Genomic DNA, 19,552 nt, shown 5'->3' on the forward strand with positions numbered 1-19,552 from the left:
AGTACTAATCTATTATTGTGGTATTTTAAGGTTAAGTGAGTTAATCAAAGTGTATAAAATATATTTATTATTTAACAGAAGAATTGACTTATATTATGATCTGATGCTGATTTTAACCACAGTTACTTAACTGGAACAAAGAAATAAACAGACAGGATACACTGAAAAGAATAATTATTGATCATTGACAAAAAATACAGTGTACATGTTTATATATGTTGGATACTTGCCTTTCATTAGAGTTTCAAGTTTATTAAATTAATGTTTTTACTTGAAATATATTTCTACTAATCATTTCACTCAGGATTCAATACATAAGTGTTTAAATTAATGTTTCTTACTCAAGGAACAAATGTCGGATTTAACCATAGTGACTAGCGCAGCTTACGTTACTGGTCATTGTCATTCAAACATGAATGTAGGCTTTAGCCTTGAGATATAACTTGGCCTACTACTCGAGGACACTGACTGTCGACATTCTTGTATAAAGTGCAGTGTTTTTTCCACATCTGATGGGCAAAACAAGTTTTATCACCATAGGTCAGCAAAAGTAGGTGAAACGAAATGTATTTAACGATTTACTTAACCACCTTTGATGGTGGAATTACACAGGTTTAGAAAAAAATAAAAGCTGTAGAAAATTCTACATCAAAGAATAAACGTAGAAAATGCATGTTATGCTTACACACAACTCTGCTATGGAGAAAGGTGTAAAATCGCCTATAATGTATATAATTTGGATAAAAAAAAAGACGAATAAACCTCACAACTTTGGAAAAGAAAACGCGACAATAACATTTATAAACAAAGTCATGGTAGTGAGACAGTGGCGGCGCTAGGATATTTTCGTTGGGGGGAACTGGGGGGCTGAGATAAACTGTGGAGGGGCCTCTCAAAATGCCATTAATATGAAGTATAGATGGTAAATTATAATAATGTAAATACCAGGGTACATTTCAGAAAGGTGTGCTATTTTGAACTGCGTTTTCAATGCAGTTTTCATTGAAAACTCATACTCTGATTAATAATTCATTATTACAAATTAGAAATAATCTTTTTATGAAAATATGCGTATATGTAAAAGAGGAAGCTAACTTAAATTCCACTCAAGGTAATACATAATAATAAAGAAAATCAAGATTAGCTTAGATTGAACATTTAATATGCCATTAAGAGTAAATCTACAAATCAAGAGAAATATAACATAGCAGAAACGAATTATCCCATGTAAGTTAATACACTCTCAGGAAAAGTAAGGTCACTATCAGGCTAACTATCTTTCATCATGTTGTTTGTTTTGAATTTCGTGCAAACCTACTCGAGGGCTATCTGCGCTAGCCATCCCTAATTTAGCAGTGTAAGACTAGAAGGAAGGCAGCTAGTCATCACCACCCACTGCCAACTCTTGGGCAACTCTTTTACCAACGAATAGTGGGATTGACCGTAACATCATAACGCCCCCACGGCTGAAAGGGCGAGCATGTTTTGGTGCGACCGGGATCCGAACCCGCGACCCTCGGATTACGAGTCGAACACCTTAACACGCTTGGCCATGCTGGGCCTTCATCATGTTGTGTTTATATTTAATATTACTTCAGAACAATGCGCCTATTCTGTTGTAACTTGAAATCAACGTGGTTGTCTAATCTTCGTCAAAACTCAAGATAGAATGACATTACACAGGGAGCGGCAATACAGTGCATGAGTTTCAGTGCATTCAGTACGTTGCTATGGGATGCATGACACATACTTCCGTCTTAATGAACACGTTGAGTTCTACAGATCTATGTCTCTTGATGTTAATTGTTAAGCAACAACGACGATTGTGTTTTCCATATTTTATGAATATATGTAAGTAACAATGTTGGGGGGCTGGCTCAAGTCCCCCCCCCCCCCAGCGCCGCCACTGCAGTGAGAAGGGCAAAACAAAAACTACCAACGAGAAAACTAAAATGGGAGGGGGTTCTATAATACCTATTTTGGTTTTAGAGACATATGTATACACATATTTCCTAGCCAGAGTGTTTGTAAAAAGGCGTGTTTTAATCATTCTTATACTTGTGATCAAAATTAATATTTGTTACTTACTTTGTGATTGATACTTAACAACATGAACAGCTACGAGAAGCTTCCTAGATTGTTGTTTACAAATGCCTGTCAAGTTCGTACCGAGATTGGTTTCCTCAGATATTATGTTATTTTTTGTTTACATTTGTGCCATGATAATATTTTATGAAAACGAATTTCCTTACACATAACAGTAACCAAACACTTTGATATTTTTTCTTAATTTTAATTTATTATACATAGTAATTTGGAATAATTTACACATCTTTTGAATATATCTATCTTTAAATATTATTACAGTGAATAAACAGAACTTTTACTATGTACACAAGTGAATATGCAAAAATTATATGTTATTTATTTCAAATGTTCGGAATGCCCAGCACTTACAAACATTGGCTGTTCGTTTTTATTGGTACTGATACAGGTGAAAACTATAAGTAAATTCTATGAAATGATGCTGTCCCTGCTATAAGGCATCTATATGGAGGCACCAAGATTTACTTTGACCATGACAGTACACCACAACATTATCACGAATAAGAGCCTTTCTTCTTACATTCTTCCTTTTCATGGGAGGTGGGTAAGCCTGACTTAACACCTTTGGACTTCTAGCTGTGTGGAGTCCGGAAAGGCAAAGTGAGGGGTGCTAAACCTTGCACACTGAAAGACGTACAAGAAAATATTATGCAGGAATTTTGCAAAATCTTGACACGTGCACCACTATCTTAGAACATTGCGGTGCATATTTCCATGCAAATGATGAACATTTTGAACATTTGCTATAAGATGACCAATGTACGTTGCTTTCACATGTTCACTTGTATACATGACAGTTTAGTTTATTCAGTCCAATAAGTTTTAAAGATACCCAATTTCAAAATGTGCATATATTATTTTGAAACACCCTGTATTTATATATATAAATACTAGTTATTCCAGCAAGTAAACTCCAACTGTATTTAAACAATTTGTATTTGTTACTTGACAGCTATGTATGCGCACACGACAAGCAATGTATATAAAGAAAATAACATTCTTAAAGCTTAGATACAATTGAGTGGATATATTTCATTTTTGTTTGAAAGTAGTAAAGACAGAGCTGGGTTCGGCATGGCCAGGTGGTTAAGGCACTCGATTCGTAATCTGAGAGTCGCGGATTCAAATCCCTGTCACACCAAACATGCTCACCCTTTCAGCCGTGTGGGTGTTATAATGTAATGGTAAATCCCACTATTCATTGGTAAAAGTTGGAGGTGAGTGGTGATGACTAACTTCCTTCCCTCTAGTCGTACACTTCAAAATTAATGACGGCTAGCGCAGATAACTCTCGTGTAGCTTTGCGCGAAATTCAAAACAAGACAGAGTTTAAAACATTCCGGTTAAGAAGTCAGTATATCGTGATTCTAAGTTTATGACGTGAAAAATACGACAGTTTTATTTTATTCGGAAAAAAAAGTTCAAAAACCATCAACTCAAAGCAATGGTTTACAGAAAGCGTTAACTTACACAAATGGCTACCTGTTGTTTGTATTCTGCCCACTGCAGCTATCATACTCCGATTTTAGCCTCGTAAATCGCTAAACTTAACCCTGAGTCACCGGGAGACTTATCGAATGTCAAGTTAGTGCCTTGTAAAAAGACATATTTTCTGTGGCTCTTTATGTACATCTAAGGTGAAACTAATACTCATAGTACTTGAACTCGTGGGTTCAAATCCCCGTCACACAAAACATGCTCGCCCTTTTAGCTGTGGGGCGTTGTAGTGTAACGCTCAATATCCCACTATTCAATGATAAAAGAGTAACCCAAGAGTTGGCAGTTAGTGATGATGACTAGCTGTCTTCCTGCTAGTCTTACACTATTAAATTAGGAACGACAAGCGCAGATAGCCCTTGTGTAGCTTTGAACGAAATTTAAAAGAATCAAATAGATATATATACACGCGGCGTTTTAGTTTGCTTCTTTGCACTTTTACTTATATAAACTCCATTACTAATGTACGTTTTTTCAGTCATTTCACAATTCAAAGAAGTTTCTTGTGGCCTAATTAAAGCTTCCATATATTTACAGTTCAAAAGTAACTTGGATATTTTTACAGTATGATAACGCAGTAGCAGGTGTTATAAAATACATAAGATGTTTAATATGAAATAATTCCACCTTTGTCAAAGCCCGATATGGCTAGATGGTTAAGGCATTCGACTCGTGATCAGAGGGTCGCGGGTGCGAATCATCGTGACACTAAACGTGCTCGCACTTTCAGTCGTTATAATGTTACGATCAATTGCACTATTCGTTGTTAAAGAGTAGCCCAAGAGCTGGCAGTGGGTGGTGATGACTAGCTGCATTCCCTCTAATGTGCGCGAAATTCAAACCAACCATCTTCTCATAACATTAAATCTCAACCAGTTGATACTTAAATCCTATTAAAACTTTTGATTGCGATTTTCAACGATAACATGTAATTTAAAGCTTTGTATTTCAGCCCCTTTTTCACATCATAAGAATATTCCGTTTCTTTTGTTTAGTTCTTAATGAAACGTATACGGCAGCTACCAATAATTGTTTATTTAATTAAAATCAAATTCACTTTCAATAATCAGGTGTCACTTAAAATATCACGGTGCTTTGTGTCTTGACCTAATTTGTTACCATTTCGAGTACAACACTGTAATTATAAATATATATTTCAAATGCACACTTTGTCGTAGAAAAACGTTTCAAGCAGGAAAAAAAAACACACAAAGTTCAGAAAGCACAAAAACAAATTAAAGTACCTCTTTACTATAGAATGTCGTTGTAGGAAGATTTTCACGGGACACGTGGCAGACATGATTATTCATTTAATAAGAATTTGTAACGCTTTTTTATCCACTTTTTATATCAGCAGGCCTCACCGTATTCCGTGAATAAATGTTTAAAAATCTTGTTTGAGAAATATCTCTAACTTAAGCAATGATGACAACAGAACTTTAGGAATTAAATATTACTAAAAATATTTTTTGTTTTACCATCATGACATGGTATAAGTAGATTATAGAGCGCGTCTACTTTTTAGCGAAGCATTAAGTGAATCTATGTATATAAATGTAACGTGCAAATTTTGTGTCCGTCTGTGGCTCAACAATAATTTTGATGGTTTCTAACGCTGAAAATTGGGTTTATTTAACTGCGGCGTGGAGAGCACACATAGCCTATTGTACGTATTTTGTACGTACTAGGAATGTTTTACTATTAAAATATACTCTTCGGTTAACATTATTTTAGTCAAGTAATAATTTTTTCCTGAGAAAGTTTATTCTTGAAAAAAAAAGAAGAGGAAATTGTCTGTTTGTTCATTCGAACAAGGCTATATGCACACAATGGGCTGAATGTTTAGGTCGCAGACGTATAAGTTCAGCTATAGCCAACCCCAGTTTTGAACTCCGAACCAGAGGAAAAGCACAAGACGCCAGCGCCTGCAGTCTAAAGTTGTCACATTTAATGAAATAATGATATTAACTATTACTCTTATATAAAAAAAATAAAATGTATTTATACGTCCACGGACAAAGATGGTTATACAAGCAAAGAGGAACAGAAGGCTAAGAGATAGAAACACTTCTCATAGTATTATTTGAAGCTTACCGACGAACCACTGGTTTGAGCTTATAACGCTAAAATTTATGGTTTCACCTTTCGAAATTCACAAAACATACAGCCCAGTGTGCAACTTTACGCTTAAAGAAACGAAAGCCTATCGATATATATATATATATGTTTGTACGGATGTAGATAGGTAAGTAGTTGTGTTTAAGTACCACACTTACTGTACGGGGTCTGATTTTTTTTTTAAATTTCGCGCAAAGCTACACGAGTGCTAACTTAGCGGTGTAAGACTAGATGGAAGGTTGCTAGTCATAACCACCCGCCGCCAACTCTTGGGTTACTCTTATACCAACGAATAGTGGGATTGACCCTAATTTTATAATGATCCCACGGCTGAAAGAGCGAGCATGTTTGGTGTGACGGGGATTCGAACCCGTGATCCTCGGATTACGAGTCGAGCACCTTAACTTTGGGCTAATTTCTCAGTATTAGCTTCTCGGAAGTAGCAGAGACTTTATAATAATTAATAATCGTAAAATGTTTTTTTGGAATATGCATAAATGTATCATCTGTTAAAGAAAAACAAGATTAAGTGTGACTACTATGAATACAATATACATAGTTTTTTTCAAATCTTGTATTCTACCTCATGGGCATACACCAACAATTCTAACGATGCTATTTTGACCTTTCGTAATAGTGTGTAAGAACATCTTTGAAAAATTGTTTGTAACCATTACCTAAAAATGTTAACTATATATACTGTTCCTAAATAACAGGTTTTTGTGACTTTTGATGACTATGTTTTTATGTGCTTGCTTGAAGTTAAACTAATTTATTTAATTATAATTGTCTATTCTCTCGTCCACTGAATACATTTATCTGTCTTCCATCTATATTTCCTGTCAGACTGGCTTATGCGTGATTATACTGGTATATATAACGACCGGAAGAAGACAGATCCATCCGTCCAAAGCGTTACTATTTCGTCATCGTTGTTTCGTTTTTTTAGCATATGCTTGAGGAAATTTTTTTTTCATTCGTTTGGAAACATTATGCAACAAATACATACAATATCGATTTTTCTTGTTTCCGAGCTGTGCGTGTCTTCACTTACAGACAGTTATGGTTGAGTAATGTTTGCGAACTTTAATTGTGATCATAAGTTTCATATAAATATGTGAATGTATATGACTTCAACATAATTTGAAATAACAACACTACAAAAGCCCATATAACAATATATTGGACAAGCAAAAGAAGAAAGAAATGTAAGAAAATGGTGCAAAGGAAAACAGACTAACTATACACACACACGCAAATACGTGTAGACTCGTGTGAATTACACACACACACACACTGTGTAAAGACGAGAGGTCATTGAAACAAAGACGCAGAACGCGTTTTCACATTGTTTGCCACAGAATTATGTCATGGACGTGTTACCATGTATAACATGTATGTTATTACCATATAGACTTTCCGCAAATTAATAAATAAAGTAATTCTAAATGAGAAATTGTTTATACTATCGTGTATTCATAATTTCTATTTCATAACAAATGAGAGACAATAGAAACAGATGCCAATTGAATTATAAATGAAATAAAATTATCCTTATATTTTGCACATATTTTATAAAATTTTAGTAGACGTGACAGCCGAAAACTGTCACATTAACTGTTAGCAATACTTCACTACTTACGAATATGCCAGTGCAAATTGAAACTGCAGTAATACTTCTTACATTAAAAACTAATTAGAACTATGCAATTAAATTATATCACTCTTTAATTTTATTATGATAATTAGACAACAAACGTGTTTAAATCAATAAATATTTTTCAATTTCATTTTTAAAAGTATTTTAGTGAATGATTCTGACCACGCACTTTGAAATTTTAAATTTAGATTTCTAATTATAGTCTAGGAAATTGTTTTTGTAGAAAATTTTAACAAATACAACAGGAGATCGAATTACCTCTGAGATTGCTTTATCGTTTGACTCTAATAAGCTTTTGTTTATCAAAGTTGTTCAGTAGCGTATTAGTCGTTCCAAATTAATTTTGGAGCCGACATGGCCAAGTGTGTTAAGGCGTTCGATTCGTAATCTGAGGGTCATGGGTTCGAATCCCAGTAGCACCAAACATGCTCGCCCTCCCAGCTGTGGGGGCATTATAACGTGACGGTCAATCCCACTATTCGTTGGTAAAAGAGTAGCCCAAGAGTTGGTGGTGGGTGGTGATGACTAGCTGCCTTCCCTCTAGTCTTACACTGCTAAATTAGGGACGGCTAGCTCATATAGCCCTCGAGTAGCTTTGCGCGAAATTAAAAAACAAAAAACAAACAAACCAAATTAATTCCGTACTCCATCATTCATACGCTGAGGATCAACAAAGTAGTAACGGCAAGTTACTGTTTTCTTATGCATGCAACTTTAATAATACCACAAAAAACAGACTATAAACTATTACTAGATACAAAACGAGAGGTTTAATGAAACGTAACAGTGAAGCCACCAAAAGATGCATCATTTTATAAAGCTAAGTATTTAAAAATTAAAAATACCTTAAAGAAAATAATTTTATTTTTAGAAGTTTACTTGTCTCGTTTTTGATATATCTTACTTTGGAAATTGCACGTGTGCTTACTTTCTTTAGTATAAATTTTGTTTCACAAACTAGTTTTGAATGTGACATTTAAAAAGATTGCATGTTGATATAGGAACAATGTTTATGGCTAGAAACCTACGAACTTTAGTTACTTTTACAAAAAGCTTGTGTTTATTTTTAACGCGATTAAGCTCCATAGATGTTTTCCTCTATGTTACTGTTTACTTAATGTTTATATATTATAATAAGCAAAGTATCCGTTGCAAATATTTGAAAGTTATAAAAATCTTATTTATTGATCTTGAAATGTGCTGTCACTCAAGAGCTGTTGCATTTGATTAAACTGCAGCACTTCCGATTTTTTATAAATAACTGCTGCAAATCAATAACACTAAAGAAGGGCCCGTCTACCAATTTTTAAAGAGAAATTGTAGAAAACCAGTCACGTCTTTGATAGCGGATCTCATGTAAATTACTTAATTGTTTTATTTTTTCGTATATAAAAAAAGGATTTCTGTAATAAATATATACACATATGTAATTGTTACCTGTGTAACGAAACACTGAATTTTAATTTTATGTTTACTCTACTAAATTATTATTCACATTCATTGGGCACGTGACTCGTACCGGACCCCCAGGAGAAACTATTATGGGATGTCAGGGAGCGTCCTACGTCATTAAACGCATGCGCTTAAGCTCTTTCTTGTATTGTCGTGGGGGGTGAGGATTTATCGTTGAGATAACAAATTTAGGGACTAACTTCCGATATCGTCCTTTGTGAGATTGGTGTGTAATATATTCTATTTCAAATGCCCACACCGTCCAGGCGAGAAGAAGATATGTCCGAAGATCAGTCAGAAGTAGGTACAGAAGAAGCAGAAGATGATTCATTGGCTGGTTAGTAAAAATATCAGACATATTACTGCCATAGTAGCCAGTACTTTTGTAATATATCTAGACAAGCCTACCTGTTCTGTTCGTGGCGGCTCAGTAAGCAGTTGGGGTATCGTTGAGCGCGCAAATATTTCCGTCTGTTGTTTGTCTAAGTTTGTCGTAATTGTTAGTTATTAACATGTTTTTTTCTTTTTATTACACCTGTGTAATCTAGATATTCCACGTACCAGTTGATTGTTTAACGTTAAGTTTGTCTACCAATATAAAGAAAATTTCTAATTATTTCAAGTTAGTGTAAAAAGACAACCCTGACCAACATTTTTAAAGTGAAATTCGAGGGTAACATTATTTGTGTATCGTCTGACCGGCGTTTATGTTGATCACATGGGCTTTGTTTTGATATTTCGCGGTTAAATGTGAGTTATAAGGAGAAATTGATTATTCATAATATTGGTATTTTGTAATATTAAATTATCAGTGATGTTATTTATTATACATCCAGTTTACATAGTAGAAATGGATAGTAGGATAAGAGTGGGGATAAGTATAAGTTATTAGCATATTAATGTGGCGCGGCAAGCCACATCAGAGTGAGGCTTTGGGTGAGTGTATTTTGTAACATAGGGGGTACGTGTCGTTTCTTTCCGAACTTTAGGGTTATTACTTTGTTGGTGTTACCACAGTTTATAATCTCTAAACCTCAAGTGTATTTTAAATATTTTCAAGGTGTATATTGTTGTAATGCCCAACAGAACTGTAAACACTGAGTGCTCATTTCAAATAGAAAATATATATTACACAATTTCAAATTAATCAGAAAAATTTAAATACACTGTACTACATTATTTTTACAGTGTAATTACTGTTGAGTATTGATGTGTGTGTGTGTGTATATATATATATATATATATATTTTAAAGATACATTTCCCATAATCTATCAAATTAACTATCCTAAATAACTTTTTTAGATGACTCCAGTTAATGTATTTTATCTACGAATTATAGGTCGCAGTTTCTAATCATTAGAAAATAATTATAATTATTTTTTTGTAAGATGGGTCCTGGGAAATACCAAAAGTTGTTATAAGTGAAGAAGTGTGAGAAAAGATGGGATACTTCCTTAACACATCTTAATATACTGAAAACAGGTACCATTTGACTTTTCAAGACTGTACCCATACAACCTCTCTTGGAAAAAGAAATAAATCCACCTGTATTCTTTAGAATCATCAGTGTTCCTCTTGTAAAGTGCTTGTCTCCATGACTTCCAAGAGTATCTTATTCCACACATCACTCACCCTATTAAACAAATAAAACTGTCTTAATGAGAGTCTAGCTTGTATTTTCAATTTTAAACTCATGTCCCGCTATCCTGTTGTTTTCAAAATGTAATGCAAATAAGTTAACTTTTATATGATATACTGGATAATCTTAACTGTTTGTATCACTTTTTATCCCCCCTCCCTTTCATTTTTTCAATGGAAAATAAATCTTAACTTATTTCAGTAACATAATTTTTCCTAGTAACTTCTCCTCTGAACCCTTCAGATAGGTGAGTATCCTTTTTTGATATAACCAAGCTAAATCTGGCAGTGTTACAAGTGAAGTCCAACCAGTGCTTTGTATCTAGAGATAATAGGTGATTAACTTTGACTCATAAATAGTACATCTATAAGCACACCCAGAAATTCTGTTACCTTTATTACTAGCAACATAACACTACTTCAGTGGCTTGAGCTACTTTACTCAAACTGTGCTAAGATTTTTGCTTGTTATATTATCTAGTGAGTTTTCTCTTTTATTAAATATGTTAAAATTCTTATAATACAAATAAATTTACATATAACTAGTCATTATGTATTTTTTAAGTTCTGAGAAATGACCTTTAGCAACAATGTCAGATTGTTTCAGGTCTTTAATCCTAATGTGAATTATATTAAGTAGTGAATAAATAGTCATTCTGTAATAACTTCCTCAGTAAAGCTGAAAAAAATACCCAATAGTTTGATTTTTGTTTCCAAACTGTACTGATATCATTGATGTAAACAAGAAGCAAAGTTTAAGCACTTACCCTTTGGGCACTACATTAGTAACAAAAGTCCACATTGGTGACTCCATTAATAATATTTTTCCCATCCAGCAAACCCTACAATCCCGTTAACTTTTTCTAACCATTTTTTGTTTTTTTTGGCTAATGTGTTTGATATCTTATTAAAAGCTTGTTGAAAACTAAAGTACTCCAAGTCCACACACTTTCTGTTGTCAAAATGATAAACATGTTGATAATAACAGATTAGTAAGGCAAGATGTTTGTTGAATGAATCCATTTTGGCTTTCATTGATGATGATATATTTTAGTAAATGATTTTTTAAAGCTCCTTTTTTCAGACTTTCTTGCATTCTTTTTACTCCAGGAGTAAAACTGACATATGATTTTTAGAGCAAATCTTATTATACCTTTTAAAAATATGGGTTATATTAGCAACTCTCCAATCCTCATATACCTGCTCAGTGTCTGTTGATCTATCATAGAGAAAAGAGAAGCTTGAATATTTGATATTTTCACCTTAAAACATCAGGTAAAACTATATCTGATCTTGGTGCTTTATGTATTTGTTGTCTCTTAGTCTTTCTACTTTGCCTTAAAAAACTTAACATTTAAATGTTGCAGTTTAATGTCAGTATTTTCCATAAAATGTTCAGAATCAAGAACATTGTTACTGTCTTATCTTGTAAGAAGAGAATTAAAATGTATGTCAGAATGGCTGGTATGGGTATTAACACATTTACTGATAAGGAGAGAACAACATTTTGACCTTTCTAGGTTATCCTCAGGTTAAGGTTTCTTATCATCAAGAAGAATTAAAAGTTAAGACATCTCATAATTTTCAATAAAAACCTTTTAAACAGTATTTTTTAAGACCCAATTCTCATTTAAATGTTTTAACATATCAAAAAAAATCATGCAGCATCAACGTTATTTTCTAATTTATTTTTTAACCAAATTTCTACCTCTATATTTTTGTACATTTTCTAGACTAATGTCAAACACCTGATATTTCATGTATCATTTTGGCATTGCTAACCATTACATAGACCAACATCATATACTGAACATTGGTATTTTGAAAGTAATTTTCAGTCATTGTTATTGCTTTGACCTAACGATTTTGCTATACTGATTTTATTACAAATAATGATTCAATGAACTCTTACTTTCAATTTGGCATTAGGGTTGAACACAAATTTTGGCTTTGAGAAAGCTTAGTTAAAGACATTTCCTTTATTGTAAAACTTGCTGTTAGGTTTTTAAAAGATTTGTTTGAGGACTAGATCCAACAGGATTATCTAGGAAACTAATAGAATAAAGGCCTTCAAGTTCTTTTGTGTTGTATTCTGCAGATTCTCTGATGAGAAGAAAAATTTGTAGTTTGAAAGACAGGCTAGATTCCAGTTTAGACAGTTTTATTTTTAACAGAGTGATTGACTTATGGAATAGATTACTATTAGCAGTAGTGTGAGCTGACATCTTACTGGTTCTCAGAAGAGGTGACTAATAGGTACAGAAAAAAAAATATAAAACTTAAATTAGGTCTTGGATACCTTTATTGGGCAGAGCACAGATAGCTTTATATTTAATAACAAATGAAAAAAATAGCAGCATTTTGATTACTTTTGTAGTTGGAATAATTTGAAATAGTAATAATGTGAAACACTAATTTTGATAAGTTTATTATTTTTATGACATTGTTTTAATTACAGTTTTGGTTACTGGATGGTTTCAATAATTGAAAAGAGAAAAAATGGTAAAAAACAGTAAATTATTTTTGTGACATGAATTGATGTAATCATAATTTGATTATTTTAGAAAGACTTTTTGATGTTTATAGGTGATTGGATTATTTCATGGCTATATTCAAAATATTTACAACCACAGATGTGCCAATTTTTTTCATCCTTGAATAATTTTATTAAGATATATTTCTTTCAGAGAAAGCAATGAATGTTGTCATTTTTGTAAATTAATAATTTAACTTATTCAGAAAAAGTTTTGACTAGCAGATGTTTATTCACCACTCATAATATATAGACAAGGTTTTAGTTAAAGTATTATAGCAAAATTTCCCTTTTGGTTCTGTGTCCAGATGAAATTAGTAGTTGATAGAAGTGCCTTACCAAAAGTAAGAAATGTTATCTAGAGGCTGAAACACTGCACATTTATTGTGCACTTGTGTGTCTTAAAACATGGCAATATTGCTGTGTATTTGGTGATGCATGGTAATGGTTAATGGCATTACTTATACTTTGGTTAGTAGTACTACACAACACTCGAATTGTAATATATTCAGATAGTTATACATTTCCTGATCCACAGATTTAGTTATATGAGATATATATTTAAAATAAAAGAAAATTGACTTTGGTGTGGAGAGAGGCATTTCGGAACTGGAATGGGCATTGAAATTTGACCTGAAATATACTGAAATTTTTGTAATAATAACTGAGGTCTTAATTCAAGTTTAAGTTTTAATATTTTTACTTTCTGTGTGGTAGAGGTGAAGGATGGTTGAATATCAAAACTGAGGTGTGTTTGTTTTTGTTCCAAGTATGTTTAAAACGGTTTTTCAAAATGATAAAAGTGAACTGACAGATAAAGCTGGTGTTATTTATTCTTTCTACAGTTTTGTAGAGACCGAAATTTGTAAGGCACTGATGTTTAAGTACCCTTTTAAGGAACTATTATATTACAAAGATATTTTTATAAAACCTTCAGTATGCACATAAGTGTAATATATGCTAACATTTTCATTTCTCTTACACTTAGTAAATGCAGGTTACAAAAAAAATGTTTTTCTTTTAGCACTGAGGCTTTTCAGTGTTTCCTTTTTTTAATGTTTTGAATTTTGGTAAAAATTAAGTTGAATAAATTCCAGTCATATGCATATATTTATATCAGTACTTGTGCATAATATTAATAAATATACAGCACTCAAAATCAACATGCAGTTAAAGTTATTTCAAAATATTGACTATATGTTTGAACTGATTTTAATCGGGTATTAATTTTAATGTATATTTATTATTATTATTTTAAAATTCCAGTCAGGTTATAAAAGAACATGATGAATGTTAAGTTTAAGTGAAATAAACTGAAAGTGACAAACCAGGTAGTAAGTTTTATGGAAAATTAAATATTTTAATTTATGAAGGGAAAAAAAGACTTTCAAATTATATAAATATAAGTATTATGTAAATGATTAGAATTGGAAGAGTTATTGATTCTGGAGAAAAAATGTGTTCTTTTATGCATCTATGCTTGTGAATCTTTATATATGTGTGTCTCAATAATACACACACACACACACACACGTATGATACAAACAGAATGAAATGCACAAGGTTGAACATTTACAGAATGGAACAGTTAAATTAAAACACAAAAGCAATGTACGACGTACATATAGAGAAGCTCCCTGTGCCTGTATATGTACAAGTTTGTAGCATGTGTGTGTGTGTGCATACACACATATGTATGTAGAATGATGGAAGCTGCAGACATTAAAAGTGAAAAAACCTAATCCTTCTAGTCCATGTTCCTGCTGTCTGCCTTTTCTGGTGTGGTACAATCCCATGCAGTAGGTTGAAGGGTAGGTTCTGCATTTACACATGTACTCTTTATGGAGTAACACCACACTGAAGTAAAGCATACTTTTTTGTTAATGGATCAGTCCATTTCTTGAAGTAAAATGTGGCCTGTAAGTTAATAAAGGCAGGTTTTACACTGTAATAAGCCCCTCCTGTCTGAGACGTAGCAGACAGACCATAAACGCTTGAGTGAATGCTGATTATAGTTGTTTAGTGAGGCTGCTGCCCTTACTACTCTTTTTTTTTTTTGTCATGTATATAATTCTTTCTGTGTAACTAAAGTCTGTTCCAAAGCTACTTGTTTTGCATAAGGTTCTAAGTCTTCTCGAAAATAAAATAATTATTGAAGCTGTTAAGTGTGATTCAAATAATCACAAATGCTAAGATAAGCTTGTGAGAGGAGAGAGCACAGATTAAACCTGTAAACATTTAATCATTAGAAATATAAATTGTCTTCAGACATGTATCTGTTTACTAGTTATACAGAAGTCATTGTTTTGATGCATGTGTATGAAAGTGGGTCAGGACAGTGGGTATTGTTTTTTTTGTATAAATTAATGATATGCAGCCTTGCTTGTAATGTTGAGTGGAGACAATTAGTGTTAATTCTTTACATGAATACCCAATTTTAAAATTCAGAATAGTGATTAATAAATAAATAATTGCATTGTAAATTTTGTACAGGACTATGAAACAGATTAAATGCTGTTGAGTGTAGTGTATCTCTTACTTAGTTTAGCACCATCACATTGTAATGTCTGTACTTGTCTAATGTAAGCTATAAACATTGAGATTGTTTTTAATATGTTATTATTTTTCATTTTTCTATTAATTTTATAATACTAAATATATATTAACAAAGCATTATCATAGTGATAGTTATTACATTTCATTTTTTTTTCCTTTTTTTCTTTTGGTCAAGCTAACTAAATATATTTATAATTTAGGTATGATTTCCTTTACCACATAGTTAATTTGCTGTGTAATTATTGATAAAGTACTTAAACTACCAATAAAACAAAAATGCTTTGTCTGCTGTTTTGTTTTTTTGTTTTAGGGAAAACTGTTTGCTGTAAATACAGTTTGTGTTGTCAAAAGTTAAAAAGCAATAACACATTTTTTCTGTGATTACTAGAAATCTGAAATATTTCAACAGAAAAAACATCTGTGTATAACAAAGTAGAAATGTTGTTGTGTTTCAGTTATAACATTAATACTAACTTGATCAAAGCAAGTTATATACATAGAACAAAACTAGAAACCAACTTGTCAATCGTTATAGCTACTTAAGCATTCTCCTCTTGTGTTCTTATTTATTAAGATTAGGATACTTTGTTTTTTTAGTTCGATACCCTCACTGTTAATAATAATTTCAGTTGTAATTCCAGTAATATCTCATGAAGTTTGTCCAGCATAGGACATGTTTGTTAGTCTTAAATTCCTATACATATTAAAATAACATTACAAAACATAATAAATGGGTTAGGAACTTCATTCAAGGTTTGTGGTATGCTAAAAAAACTTCATAGCAATATACGGGGTTGCAGCTGTTAGTTGTGCAGAGAGGTGCTTATCTAAGATACGATTTTAGGTAAGAAATGTGTCAACATTCTTATAAAATATTCCACATTAATTATGACTATGAGAGTTGAGTCCCTTATAAAATGGCAGATGAGCAGAAAAAAGACAGCTTACTGTGCAAAAAGTTTCAATAGTAATGTTTGGAAGTATGTAAAACTGAAAAAATGTTAGATTTATTTTTATAAATCAGAAGAAGAACAAGTGAGAGTGTTTCCAATATATTTCAAATAATTTGTTTTTCAGTATATCACAATGCAATTTTTCTGTGAATCATTCAGAGCCAGTTTTATATTTCTATACTCTAATAATAGATACTGCTTGGCAATTCATGATGATGAGAAACCCACTTGAAGAAAAATTTATCTCAAGACAGCTTGTATGGATGTTAAAACTTTTATTAAAAATAGAAAACTTTCTGACCTTCTTAGATCATTTTCAGGTTAATAGAGTTTTCAACAGTTGTCACTTGGCAGCCAAATCATGTGGTATGTCTACATTCTTATTGTTATGCATATAATTTCTTATTTTTCCCCCTCTAATATGCTGATGCTCGTAGGTGTAACAAAAATTATTAGTAATGAACTGATTCAGTTCTATCATTGACACTAGCTTTTAAACACTTCTATCAGAACCTAAAGCAGCAGGTAGTTGTGTAATATGTGTTATATTTTTGCATATGTATGAGTTGGATTTTCTACAGTTTTTATGACTTGTTGGCAATAAAGTTCAACAATAAAGAAGCAACACACAATTCACTTGTTTTAAATATGTTAAAACAAGTCAAACATGCATATAGTTATTCATTACACTTATGGTTATCATACTTGTAATCAGTACTTTTAAAAAAATGTATGTTGTCAAACATTCACACAGGTTTGTTTAGTTTCTTTAAAACACAATTGACAAATTCTTACAAAACTATCTATTTTTTTATCTTACTAACTTTGTCTAACTTAACTAGAACTACATTTTGTGTTAATATTTATAGCCTGACCAAGGTCTAGAACTTTCCACACTCTTTAAGGCATTATGATGCAATAACACCCAATTAAAACAATGAAAAAACTTCTGGTAACATGACATAATAATACACTAAGTTTCAGTTCACAACAATGTAATTACAAAATGTATGATTCATACACACTTCATCAATGAATCTGCATTTAACTATTGCTTCTAAACAATTACTAAATTTAACACTAATGCTATGCTTAATCTATCTGAATCATAATATTTGTATTAAACTTAAACAATCAGGTGTATCTAACAGTGGTCAAGTTAAATACTTGCAATATAGTAAAGTTGAATACTCTTTACAGTAGAACTGTTTTCTTTCCCATATTTAAAACAGTTCTAATTCTTTCACACTTCTTATCTTTCAGCATTGTTGCACTTGTCTGTGTTGTTGTCAAATAGTAATTATTTAATTTTTGTTTCCTCGTGATGGTGCACAAGTTAAGGACGTTTTTATAATCCATTGATTGGATGAGAGAAATTTGCAACCACTAAGGTTACTAGTGAGGTGCAGGGTTAGAGCTTGGAAGGGAGATAGAGGTAACCATTTAAAAAATATCTCGGATGTCAGTAAGTTTGGGATCAAATTGTACTCTATAATTCAAACTTTAATATTATGTATGAGTAAGTTTCTTAATTTAAAATTAGGTGTTAAAAGAATGCATTTGAATATAGATTTCAGTGAGTCACTTGGTACGTTGAATGCAACACTCTTTAAAATTAGATGTTTGTGATGTCAGAATACTAAATCTAGTTTTGTACAAATTAGAAACTCAACTTACTAATACTGACAAGCTAGAATATAAAACAAGAACCTCGTATCTTTTTATTTTGCTGACATATGCCTTGTGTACTGAATCAAACAGTGTCTCTGTTCACCTTTTCCCATGTTTGAAAACAGCCCCTTATGTACACTTACTTCAATATTAGATGTGAATAACCATTTAACAGCTTAGAATGTCACCCTAGTGATTTTCAGTCATTTTAATCCATGAGAAAGCTGCCACGTTCTCTCAAACCAAGATTTCAAGAAGGTAGGTTATTTTTAGCTTACTTGAAGTTTCATATTTTTTAAACCTAACTAAATCTTAGTTACTGAGCTTAATAAATTATAGTGGAATTCTATGGTACAAGTGTAGTCAATTATTATTTTATTATTTAATTGTGTGTGTGTATATATGAATATAACCTAAAAAAAAAAGATTGATATCCTTCACATGAAAAAATTTAAAAGGCTTTCCAACCTATGTCCAGTAAGTTCAAAGGTCATAGCGAGAAGAGGTAATTGTTTGCTTTATCTTTTTATTTATTATTTTATATTAAAAAATAAGTTTGATAGTTTGTTTTTAAATAGTAATAATCTATATACATATATAATGTGTAATAATTGAAATGTGACTGTATATTACAAAATACTAGTCCACTAAAACATAGCCAAGACGGGGTAGACTACAAGTTAGTTTTATATTATTGGATATGAGTTCACATGCACTGCATCAATGCAGGTTATGTTATGTTAGCTAGGCATGACTAGAGGGTAAATATAATAAAAATAATAAATATATTTGTTCATGTATAGCATTATGAGACTTAAGCAAGTTAGACTAAACACGCGTATTTTTACGTTATGATATGTAGTCATTCTACCATGAACAAAATAATTTATATCTATTTCCTAATTTTTTTATGATGGTTACAAGATTGGTTAAGTGACAGACCAAACATAGTTAGAGTATAGAAAATAACATAAAATATAAAGTTTCACTGTAAAACAACATTTGAAATATGTTTAGGAGTTTTTTTTTGAGATCACACAAATAATATTTGAGTTTTGGGACAAAGAATTTTGTTAATCATAATGTAAAACCACTTTGCACTATTTCTATTTTCATAAGCAGTGAAATATTTCATTAAAAAATCAGGTATTTTACTAAAAATCTACCAAATTTTGAGAAGACACACATGCTGTTTTAAAAGTTATAATGCAGATATTTAATGTGTGCAAGTGTGTAGACGAACTCATCCATATCATACCAAGCCCATAGTGAAAGGATTAATGAAATTCATTAAAAGTGCTTTTAAGATTTTGCCCAGTAGTGTATTTGTTCATGGAGTTTAATGTTAAGACCTTTTCATTTTCTT

General features: G+C 31.8%; 1 protein-coding gene across 1 annotated transcript in view; it reads left to right on the forward strand.

The window, feature by feature from the left end:
• Window positions 1–8,964: 8,964 nt before the first annotated feature.
• LOC143230526 (chromodomain-helicase-DNA-binding protein 4-like) overlaps window positions 8,965–19,552 on the forward strand; it is a 103,871-nt gene continuing 93,283 nt past the window's right edge. Inside the window, exon 1 of the mRNA XM_076464248.1 lies at window positions 8,965–9,170. Coding sequence (XP_076320363.1) covers window positions 9,083–9,170 — 88 coding nt within the window. The 5' untranslated portion in view covers window positions 8,965–9,082. The remainder of the gene's footprint in view (window positions 9,171–19,552) is intronic.

Source organism: Tachypleus tridentatus, chromosome 10 (genome assembly GCF_004210375.1).
Source record: "Tachypleus tridentatus isolate NWPU-2018 chromosome 10, ASM421037v1, whole genome shotgun sequence".
In the NCBI taxonomy this organism is placed as follows: domain Eukaryota; kingdom Metazoa; phylum Arthropoda; class Merostomata; order Xiphosura; family Limulidae; genus Tachypleus; species Tachypleus tridentatus.